Below are 12998 nucleotides of genomic sequence, written 5' to 3'. Positions count from 1 at the left end.
TTAGATAATTGAAAATAGCTACACAATATCGTAAGAAGAAAAATATTAAAACATTTAAAGAAGCATATATATAACATGTTCTTAGTACCGAATTTACACTTATCTATAACAACAATGATTAGGATGTTAAAATTCTGAAACAAAACTAAATCTAAAACAGTCAATAGTATCAATCGAAACCAACAAACTTAAGAAAAACAAAATCACCGTACTGGTAATAAAGGTGCGAAATGAAAATACCTGTAAAATGCAGACACACAAATAAAACATCTGGAATATATTTATCCCGAATGTTTGTTGATGTGTACGCTGTACCTGATATAGATGCAGTATAAGATCGTATTCAAAACCTTACTTTATCAATCTACCACTACGAAATGCTCTACGTAACTTTACTGACAGGTTTATTTTGCTTAGTAAAAGGTGTTGAGAGAGTGTGACAAAGGTAGAGTGACAGAAGAAATGATAAACACGACCGCCGAATTTAAATGAGAAACTGATACAAATATGCAAAATACCTTAGAAGATAATGTGGATACTAGAGTTATTGTCATACAAGAACACGTACAGAGTTTCCTGAAGAATACACTTAAAGGGAGTAGAACAGGCAACATGATTCATGTTAAGTGTTCAGTCAATACCATGGATATTAGACTTGCAGCTACATTTACTGCTGTACCGATAGATTCGAGTGAAGAAATTCAGAGTAAATATTGCAAAGGAGATAAGAGTTTTTTGTTTTTGGAACTTGATAGACAAAATATGTGGCTCTTTGTTAAACAGTTATCAAGAAATTCAGAACATAGTTACTTATTTTACCGTAACCATTCTGTTTGGAGCGGTAACGTATTCCTTGAACTATTTCAGTTTTCACAGCTATATGTTCCTAAAAATGTATTATACCACCGGAAACATTTCATCCGACTGTAATCACATCTTCAGTTTTGAGGCTAAAATTCCACTTTTAGTTTCTTAACTCATACAGTGCCTAACAGATAATCATGGGAAAGTGCAGCGAAAAGCAAATCAAGTAGGATTTGAGATTATTCTCTTTATGAATAGATGAAATTATGAACAGGTAGATAATCAGCCTGTTTCTAAAGTGAAAAGTACCTCAATAAAGTAAACTTAATTTAACACAAAAAAGTCGTAACAGTTGCCAGTCATTAAGCCTGCTCTTAAACCGGTTTTGAAACTAGTGGTGTTGGAAGAAGATATTGCAAGCTAAATTCAGGAATAGAATGAAGAAGAACGAAATAAGTTCTTACACTATTTGTTTAAAATGTGTACTGTCTCGCTACACTGTACTATCAATGAGGGCTTTACATGTCATTGGTTTTTAGTGGCGTAGATTAAGTCATTCATACCGCTCAGAATAAAGACACAGCGCTATATTTTGATAGAAATTGTTCAGGTTGGGTGTTGAGCTGATACTCATCAATAATACTTATATACACATCAACCTGCTCAAGATATGAAAAGGTTAGAAAAGCGGCGTTATCTCGCCTCTTAACATGATGGTTGGTAATTTTACAAAACAAAAAGACACATAATAACGTATATGAAAGTTATTTGTGTTAACATTAGATTTGTAATAATTAAAAACAAAGAAGTTATGACTTAAATTCCTAAGACAGACAATTGTATAACGGACCTATAAATCCCACAAAAACATAGAAATTATTAGTGATGTAACTGACAAACTCCAGTCAGGTACTGTTGGTCATCTGAAACTGAGGAGAAAAGCTCAGATTGCGTTTATACAATTTCCAATTGTATAAGAAATATGCAAATTCAGTAAATCATTACAAATATGGATTGAACAAAACAAGAAAACAATGTTGCAAGTTACTTAATAATGGGTCTACAGCTAACAAATCTTGTCTAGACACCATCTTCAAGGATGGGAAATTGCCTCCTCTCGATGAATCAGACAACAAGTGGTAATAACTATCTAGTGAATCAAAAGCTAAAGATGGATCTTGTAGTTGCATGTTTTTCTGTACAAGGTAACATGTCAGTGAGATAAAAGGGGTGGTGGAATTTAAGGGAGATGTGATGAAAAGGTTACTGTTCACTATGTTTCAGTTGTTAAAACAGAAGATGAACTTCTTTAAGCAACTTAATAATACCAAACAGATAGTAGATATAAAATAAAAAATATGTTGATCCAGAATCTTGTCCTTTATGATTGATAATTGACATAAATAAAATTTTTCTAAGAGCTTCAGAATTTACAAACGGTTTCAACCAAGATAAAGAATTGGCATAAATTTGTGAAGTGTAACGTATAAAAGTTTGTTACATAAAGAAAACAGGTATCACATTCTTCAAAGGTCCAAACATTTAATTAACGTTAAATAGAAAAAAAGCATTTAAGGATGTCGAAAATCTGAGACGATAAGAAATGATATAAACCCATTATCTCAATGAAAGGTAAAAATAGAATAACTTAATTTTTTGTGTGGGCTACTAAAAACTTAATTTTAGATGATCACTTGCCTTTTTTCAATGGTTTATTTTACCCTTAATGCTCTGTCTGGCTGTATTTCGTTTTGAAACTTAGATCTGAAGAATGGGCATTGTTAACTAGATGATCATATAAAAGAAGAAAGATAGAACACACAGACACACACACACACAGACATATATATATATAGCTAGTAACAGACACTGCAGGTTTGTTAACCTGCTACTTGAATTAGACAATTCTTTATAAACTTTTGAAAAATTAATGAGGTGTATTTTAGAAAGATTATTTTTCACATATACACAGCTCATGGAAAACTTTCAGCAATGCTGGAAAGAAGCTTAAGCAAATTTTATAATGTTTACATTATCTTACTGTCTTATGAGATTATTTTCTAACATAATCCATCCTTTTTCAAGATGATATTGAAACCACATAACCCCTAATAGATGGAATTTAGTATTCATTGCTCTCGAAAAAGCCTTACCTAAAATACGTTGTTAGGAATGTCTAGTATTAGGTTAAACAAATATTCTAGAGATTTTAAAATGAGTTATTTTTCTTGAGTACGGGTATAATTTGGCTTATGATCCTGAGGGTTTATATAGGAGAGATTATGGTACTGTTAGTATAGTCATATTTATAAAAATAGCTAAAAACACGAGTATCCAACAGCCAAAATATATGACTTGAGAACTGGTAATAGACACATAAACCATTATGATTATAATTACACTATCATTGTGTTTGACGTAGCTTATCATAGCCTTAATTTCTTGGGATATTTAATCATACAGAGCTCAAATATAATTATTATAGATTTATCTATAGTAATTAATTTTGTTTAGTTATTAATTAATATTAACTTGAATATTTTCCCTACTAAATATTAATTCAGTTTTTCGTGGCGACTTATACACTGGCACAAATGGTGTATTATTTTCATAATAATTATTATTCCTTTTGGTCATTATATTTCTGTCTGTGTATACATATTTCTCACAAAATCTTATCCTCCAAAGAGTGAAAAATAAATTCCTGATAATTATTTTATTCCTTCAACAGTGATAATTTTAGAAATTAATTAATTCAACTTTAATTGGAATATTATCAGAAATCATTACTTTTTTCAGATGCAAAATTTCCACCTTTATTAAAATAACCCACATTTGTAAAATACATTTACTCAGAAAAGTATTAAATCTTCCAAACGAACAAATTTTATTTTGAAGCTATATGAATAAAGATAACTTACTTTTTGCTAATTACAGACAAAATAACTGAAACTTGATATGCAAAAAATATGCCAACTAGAATAATTGTGGATTAAAAGCCAGGATGTTTAAATACCAAAAATGTATACTATGAATTAGATGAAAGTGAACATTTCTGAAAGTGACAAAACATTTATGATAATCTGTTTAATCCAAAGATGATTATAAATTACTTTGACGATGCATAGTTAAGATAACTGTGAGCGCCATTAACTAAGTAAAACGTTAAAAGCTAGTTGCCAAAGCTTGTTGGAGAAGAAAGTTTCAAGAAATCTGAATCTTATTCATTTATGATATGAGTAGATTTTTTCTTTGACCACCTAAGTTCGTATAACATGTGAAACAAATAGAATATATTTTCAACACAAGAAATGACTACAGGAAAATTTAATAAACACTAGGTTTATACTTGTATGCTCATACAGAAGTTGAACCCTATAAGCTCTGTAAACAAAGCTGAAAATGCAGTGCAAAAATCTTTGTTTGGTATAATAAAGACGGTACGTAATTAGAATTAGATACATATATATTTTTATGTATAGAATTTTCTATTAGGTTTTTTGGAGAGAGATGGCTCACAGCAGACTTCTGATAGGACCTGAAGACTTACTAAAACGCTTAGACATTTGCTGTACTTACTTTCACAGTACTTCCTATACACAAAGCAGAAGTTCCACTTCTTCCCGAGAAACGAAAACAAGTATCACAGTAAAACTTTTACACTAACGTTTAGTCTCCTCAAATTGTTGAACTTTAACACAGAGATAAGACGATATGGTAGCCATTAAACGCTAGGCTCGCACTAAACTTCACGAACAGAATAAGAAATCTTTATTGTCTATCAATCTCACACGTTATCTAATCTTCCGAGTGATCCTGTATGCAATCTCTTTCCAATCACTACTTACCCAATCACTATTAAATTTGTTGACAAGTTTACCTATATAAACTCATGTTTTTTAACACAGATTGTTTTTTCTCAATAATCTCGACCAGAAAGCGTTATTCTCGCGTTTATAAGATCCAAGCTTAATATTTAAAGCAAGTTAGACAAAGACTATAATCATAAACTATATAGTAATAATGCCTGCCGTCCAATAAAATATTGATATTCATTAGTATTACAAAACAGCACTATATTTTATAACATTATTAGAAGAATAACATTTTGGAAAGCATTTTACTGTTTAAAGTATGCCTTGCCATATTCCAATAAAATTACGTTAAAGCCTAAGTGGTGGGTTAAACGTTAGAAACACTGCGCTTTTAAATATAAGACCTTCAGAACATAAGATATGCAATTACTTCTATTTTGTATTAGATTTATTTTTTAAATATGGATACCTTTCTAATAGAATTGATTACTAAAATGTCTATGGAAAAATGTGTATGTTATACAACGCGTGTTACAGCCCTTTTAAAAATACAATAGAAAATTATTTAAATTCAGCAAATATAGTTGAAGAATTTATCATCGTTTCAAATCATTAAACAGTGAAAATTGTACAATGTGCACGTATAAATGTGAGATAGATATAATAAGTTTGATATTATATTTATATGAAATAATATATATATGATATTTTTGTAAATATATTATATTATTTTAACACATTTAAAATGGTTTAAATATTTAATTTTTCCTGGTATTTCAGTACACGCTTATGAGATGAGACGTATATTTTTTGTATAAGTAGTATCCGATTTATGACGCATACTCCAAGAATAATCATAGTTTTTGAAGCAATATTTCTTTTTTTGAGAAACACCGAAGGGAAACTTCAAACGCAAATACATGTTATTGCACTTTTAATACACATTTTAAAATCTTAATTGTACTTTTAAACCATCACTGGGTCGTAAAATCTACACACTTTTACAGATTTGGAAACGTATTCATGAAATGAAGCTTGAAGAGATCGTATAAGTTAATGGTAAACACACGGAAATTCGGTTACTGGAATATATGTTATTAGAATGAATTAAGCTCTTTAATTTTTATAACAGAACGTACCGCATGTTTTCCTGTCTCCCCAAGCATAATTTTAACGATAATTAACTGTCATTTGGAATACCGATAGATGTGATTTCCTTATGTTTCATGTTTTTTGCTGGATCCTTTAGTTTTTGAATCATTTTCTATTTACATGTCTGTTTTCGCCCTTTTAAGCGATTTTAGAACAACACGATTTGCTATCCAAATAAAAGTAAACAATTTTTTAATAAAAACCTATATATATAAATATATATATATTTTCATTCTACAATGAATATTGTAGAAACTACATACACATAATTGAGTCTTACGGTTGCCCAATCACGTGAAGACAGAAGCGACTGCAAACAATGTTAACGACAGTGGCCAAGTTGGTCTCCTGCCGAACTACACTTTATTACATAGTGATTTACGGTACTTGGTTTCTAAAGTAAAACTCTTTATGACTTCATGTTATTACAATACAAATTTTATTTATGGGACAAAATCCAGCAAATCCGATCGGCCCCAGCTGACCAGAGTGTTCGGAGGGACAGATTTCTTATATAAATCATCACTGGGCTGGAGCTAAACCACAGGGAAGGTTAAGCTACATGGCTACAAATGTCCAGACATGATCAACTTTGGCCCTAAATCAAAACTGGTAAATTTAATCTCGCCAGCGAACAAAGTTTCACCCTATTAATCTTTAATAGTGCTAAGGAATTAGATCTCTTGTTTCCACTTTTTTTGCTAGTTAAATACTGCTGAAAGTTTTACCATAACATTCGAAAACTAGATCTTATTTACCGTAGTTACAATCCGAATCCAATAGAACAGCATCACTCAAACAAGTTCAGTGACTTTTATGGTAAAATTATGACGAAACACCGGTAAAGGATTAAATATAATATTAAGTATTCCTATCTTAATTTAGGCTATCCATGTTGTTATTTTAAAAAGTGTATATTAGCATCAGAACTAACTATTCTGTTTGGGCTGTAATCGATAAAGCCTTTTGCTTACTAACACAATTCATTAGGTCAGTAAAGTCGCATAATATAAAGTTTTACTTGAAATACTGAGTTAATCAGTAGTTTAAGATAAACTGTAATGAGAACAACGCGACTCAACTAAGACTTCGTGACTTAATGACTGAACCGGACTGAAAACTGTTATTGGGCGAAATGGAGCAGCCGGTAGTGGTGTTCAAAACGTAAAGTTTCGTTGGAATGATATCATACACTCTTCTTGCAGGGCATTAGTATACATAAGGAAAACAAACACACAGGATATGTTAAAGAACTTCTGAGAAACGTTCTCAAAACACACACAAGAAAATACCTTGAAGTTAAACATAAGTTTTAGTGTGGTGCTCTATCACAAATGTTACTTTTAAATGAATCTTGAGTTATCAACTAATATCAATCCGATATCACTAAACTATCTTTATTTACCGATCTTTTCTGAACCCCACTTCGATACATAGTCGAACGACTTAACGTAGAATTCAGTTTCCCCATCAGTCCACAGTTCTCACAAAGGTAGTGGCCTGTGATGTCCCGCCGCCATCCAGGTGACGCAATCAGGCTGCCACAGTTCACGCACTCCTTACTGTCAGAGTAACAGTCCACAAGATCTGTAAAAAAGAAATACATAACTATGTAATCGTTCTCGGTGTGTATGCACTTTAAAGAAGTTGGTAATATTCAGAACACTGCAAGAACTCCTCGTCAATATTTTAAAGTCGAGGCACACGATTATTAACAAGTTCTTCCCCGTTGATTTGTGTAAACACAGTTACTTATTCTAAATAAACATTTTTAAAAACGCAGCATAGCTTTCCCATTTCCACTAACAAACTAGTGAGAACCTGAAAACTACATAATTAGAAATATTCTGTATTAGTTTGCATTTTACAAGACAAATATATCTAGAAAATAACTGCTATGTTTGCTTTGAATATTTCATTGTTTCAGTAGGACATATGATGGTTAGTCATAACCTTCCGCCAAGCACGATATTGCAAAGCTTAGAATGATTATTCTTATAATATAATATCCTTCTGATTTTTCTATAAAAATGTTCTGAACCAGAAAATGACTGAAGTTGACTTGATTGACTTGAAACTTTTTGAGAAACTGGTAGAATTTATAGCTAGTACACCATTTCGAAAATAGTGAAATTTATCGCACATGTATTTAAAAGTGTAAGTAGTTTATTCATAAGTAAGGTGTAGAAGATATGATTATAATATAACATCCTTCTGATTATTCTATACAAATTTTCTGAGACAGTAATTCTTATACCTCACAGTGTACAGAAATAGCTAAATCTTATAATTAATTTTATGAATTCTAAAACGAATCTATAGATATTTTTTGATATTCCCATTTTCTGTAGCAAGGAAAACAGAACGTCACTTTTCCGTGTCTTCAGTTGGATTTTTGAACACGCTATTCGAGAGTCTTTTGGAATATTTCTATATTAGTATTGATGTCCAAGTGCTCGTATAAAAGTCGGTAATTATATATTCATGAAAAAATATGTTTGATGATGAAGAGATGCGAAGCAGAATCATTAGGTTAAATCATGTGTTAAATAATTCGCATTTCAAGTGTTTCGGTGTATTTCTCTAGCATCAAGTTATTTCGGGAAATTTTAGTACTGAACAATTCGATTCTATACAAAATGACTTTTTAGTATGAGGCAAAAAACCCTGGCCAATTTGTATGTGAGATATATTAAAACAAGAAGCTCCAGTTATTCCATTCTTTATTCTTGTCAAAAAGCAAAAATGAATCGCTAGTTACAAGTACATTACAAAACAATGGTTCTAATAAAGACATTCTTTGAAATGAGCAAGGCTGGACGTTTTCTACAAGGATCGTGCTGGAATGTGGATCCGTGGGTCCGTGTCCCATTGACGCAAAATTGCGCTTGGAACTTTGGGGTCATGAGTGCGTTATAAAAGTGGCGGTCAAATCCTGCTATTCGGTTACAGTAGTTCAAAAGTTGCCTGTGTCGTCTGCTGTTGACTAATTGTTTTCCCTCTAGTCTATCACTCAAAATGAGAGATGGCTTGAGTAGCATTATGCGAAATTTAACAAAACAAATAATCTACAGTTTGTCATTTGACAATTATGACAGCTGGAGTAAATAGTCCTTGCATGGCTTTAGGTGAATATCCGAAACAAACAAACTCGAAATGAGTAACGAAGATTTATTACTTATTAAAGATAATTTACATCGTCACAGGAAATCTCTATTAAACAATTCACAAATCCCACGTGGGAAGTAAATCAACTCACACAAGCGAAAAATATACGTTTCATGACCATTTACATAAGATAATCCTGTAAGTAAACAACTGTTTAAAGCAGTGAGATGACCTTTCGCTTCACTTGATGGACTTGAAACTTTCTGAGAAACCTGGTAAAATTCATAGCTAGTACACCATTCCAGGAATAGTGGAATTTATCACTCAGATATTTAAGAGTATCAGTAGTTTCTTTATAAATAAGGTGTAGAAGATATGTTACGCATATAAGTCATAAGGTAAAAGGAAAAAGCAATTCGCAAATGTAACAGCTTCCGAAAGACATAAAGTATTTAAAGGCAATATTTTTGCAAGCGTAAGCTAAAGTTTTAAATAGCTTCAATTCAATTTTTATAATCATTGTGCAAAATGTATGTATATATTACTATGGGTTCACTTCACAAGCACACAGTAACTTTGGTCAGGATCAATGATAATCTAACCCATACATTTTAGTTTTCGTTTGCGTTTTAACACCTGCCACACGAGCCAGCCCAACATCTTTTAGTATTAAGCCTAGGATGGTCATTCCAGACACCGGTTATTTAGGGTCATTTCGATGAATGAAGCCCGGTACAACTTTTAGAACGGAAAAAAACTAATTGTAAATGAAAATATGACATGATGAAATATATATGGATTATACTATGATGGTACCATAAGAGGCATTATACCATTTTTCTTATAATTACTCTTCATTGCAGAAATGACATTTTTAATTTGAGAATCACTTGGAAAATCATCTTGTAATGCATCGTGCATCTGCTTCAACTTCAACACTGCATCTATTGACTTTAGTGTGCCGTTCGCTTCACAAAATATTGAAATTAATGATTTCTTAGATCTTCTTATACATGATTCCAGTCGACATTTTTTTAAGATAATGATACTATTGTGCCCGTTTTTTTATGTTTCGCTGTCAATTATCGAATCTTCGATTCAGCTGGAATGTCATATCAGTTAGGATATTTCCGAATAAGTTCTTCCCTCATCCGACTTGGACCCACTCTTTAACTTAATCGCTAAACGTAAACCATCACATTCACAAACACATCTAGAACATTTCAAGCATGTTTCATTCCTACATCGTTTAACTTTACATTTACAAGTTAACTTCTCCACGTTGCTTCTCATGGTCTCGGGTCTGGTCCAGCGACCTAGACCTCGAAAATAGTGCCAAACGTCTTCTTTTTATCTTATAAATACAACACAAACCTTTCCGGAATTACTCTTTTTTTTTTTATCCACATCAAAATACCGGGCTGTCTCGTGTAGCAGGTGTTAATATCAATGCAACTAAAAGAAACTGATTTGAAATTTAGGATAATCCATAAATGATCTTTTTCTAATAGTATCGTAATTATAAATATCCAGCAAAAACTAATCTAAGCTGTGTCCACAGTGTGTTCGACCATTTAGCAATAATTTGAGTGCTTTTTTCTGTTCTTTCGAAAAAAAATCAATACTGTATCTTCCAGATACAAACGTATTGCAACTTCATATTCATACCTAAGAAACAGTATAACTTAGACAGATATCTTTTAATTCGTTTGTAAAACTTTTTAGAATCATTTCAGTAATTCGCTTTCATAAACATGAAGAGAATATTCCCCCCAAAGCGTTTTTATGTCTTATACATTAACATGTAGATCGCAGTTTATTTTATCTTAAGGTTTATTTCCTGCAAACCTAAGTTCTAAATTTCATTAATTTTTTAATCATTCTTAAGGTAGTTGAGCAATAAATATTATATCACTTTCAATATATATATAAACTTAGAGCTAAGGTTATCTTATAATTTTTTCTTCCTTTTTATTGGTTCATTTCCTCTTTAATAAATTTTTCAAAGCATATTAGCGTACGTATTTTATCTTTAAACTGAGAGCCTAACTGAAAAAGTTATCACTGTAAAACTAAACATGTTGAATTGTCCTCAGCTTTGGACATTTTAGGAAAACACAAGCATCGCTCATTTGAAGCTGTCTGGTATTGAACTTAATAAACTACCTTGTTCTAAAAAAAAAAAAAATTAGTGCATCTATTACAGCCAAGCCCGAAAACGTAGGAACATCTTGCATTACCAGTTAAGATTACAAACTGATTCGTAATATTTATAGCATTAGTTTTAAGTTTAGTATACCATGATAACAAATGTTAATAATAAAACTGCAAAACAGCAACCATTTGTATATGTTTTTGTTTGTTTGTCAGTATTTCTATTTGCATGTATTTTACTTCCTTTTGGCTGTTTATGTCTGTAGCTATGCCAGTATATATTCAGTGAATTATAATCGGACAACTAGAGTATTATTTAGACAGTATTTATCTGATAACAAACAAGTTTGTCAGCTAAACGACAGATTATGCTGTCTATTATTGTTTATTTAGTAAGGATTCAGTTTTTATCAAAGCATGTCATTGAATGTAATAATCTCGTTTGAAGCAGCAGCTAATATTCCATCTAACCTAAAGCTTGTCTGACAACATTATTTTTAGACATATAAAATCACATAATTATAAATACAAAATACCTTCTTAGTATCTTAACTGAAGTAGATTATTCCTATTTATCAACTACATATATGTATAACTGATTTTTAACGTCATTAACCTATTCTTCTCGTGCTCACCAAGACAAGTTGAATCAGATTACATTTTTTAAAATAATGGTTTTTCAGCAATTACTTCGTTATTGTTAAGCATTTACACACTATATTTCTTTGTTTAACTTTCGTCTATATTTAATATGTCCACATGTTAATTGGATGCTATTAAGTATGTTTCAGGTGATTCAAAACACAACCTTGAACTAGGATTGTATGTAAAAACCTTTCTTTTTTAGGACTGAATGTTTAACTTTTGCGAATGATATCTGTTTCTGTGCTGTGTAAAAATTAATTTATTGATCTGGTATATCGACCAACAATTGCAGTTTTTATTTTGCAGAAGTCTGCACAATTAATAAAATAGTGTATGTATATATGATCTTCCATGCTTGTAGCACTTTTCTTTATCATTCATCATAAATGTAACTTGGAAAAATATATGCTTGCTTGATACTTAGAAATAAATTGTACCTTGTTAATTAGGCTGCAAAATCAGATAGAATCAACTATTATATTTTGTTACACCAAATTACCTTGGAGTACGAACGAATATCACTGAAGCCAGGATCTGAATATCGAGTAGGATTCTCCAAGAGCTAGAAAAAAAGCTGTTGTTTGTGTTTGAGGTACGAAAATGGTATATATATGAACTAAATTCACACTTTCTTTAAACGGATCCTAATATTGCTTAACACGTGTACATTATTTTGCATAGAAAATCCGATTAGACTGTATTATCAATATATAATGGAACGGATTTTGTCCGAAAAAGTTTTGGACAAGGAAATGAAACTTTTGTATAAACAATATATATATTTATAGTAAAGTATTACATAAAGATACAAAGATCAAAAATTTGTAAAACATTAATATCGCTAAAATATCATCATCGTATTGCATTTCTCAAGCATTTTAGTTCAGAATAAAGATATAGATATATTTTATGCCATACTTCTCTGAAGACAGAATTAGCCTTCTCTTCAGAAATTGCTTCTAAATTGATAAATAAGTTACAAAAATATTAGAAAAAAAAAGTCTTTGATATCTCTCAAGACCCAAATCAAAGAAAATGTGTCTAGTAACTGAAAAAATGCAGACAAATATAACCAGCGGAAAATGTTTTTGAAACATGATTTTGAAATAGATTACAAAGTTAACTAAATATGAAATCAATTCTTCCATCACGTAATTCACTCGATTATAAACTAGATGTGATGCTATAAAATTAAAACAAGGTGCTAGATAGGTAGATAAGCCTATAAAACTATTTTAAGTATACAAATCACAGCACGTACCAATTGTCCATTATAAAAGACCCTAAGGATCAACTTATGTAACCAGAATTATTATAAAG

The 12998-nt window shown here is 31.1% G+C and overlaps 1 protein-coding gene across 2 annotated transcripts in view; it reads right to left on the bottom strand.

The window, feature by feature from the left end:
• LOC111085938 (transcription factor GATA-4-like) overlaps positions 1–12998 on the bottom strand; it is an 80473-nt gene that overhangs the window by 19615 nt on the left and 47860 nt on the right. For both annotated transcript variants that reach the window (XM_022386859.1, XM_022386854.1), the window contains exon 3: positions 7177–7358. In XM_022386859.1, coding sequence (XP_022242567.1) covers positions 7177–7358 — 182 coding nt within the window. The remainder of the gene's footprint in view (positions 1–7176; positions 7359–12998) is intronic.

Source organism: Limulus polyphemus, unplaced genomic scaffold, assembly GCF_000517525.1.
Source record: "Limulus polyphemus unplaced genomic scaffold, Limulus_polyphemus-2.1.2 Scaffold31, whole genome shotgun sequence".
Classification (NCBI taxonomy): Eukaryota; Metazoa; Arthropoda; class Merostomata; order Xiphosura; family Limulidae; genus Limulus; species Limulus polyphemus.
This window is presented reverse-complemented; position numbering and strand designations above follow the sequence as displayed.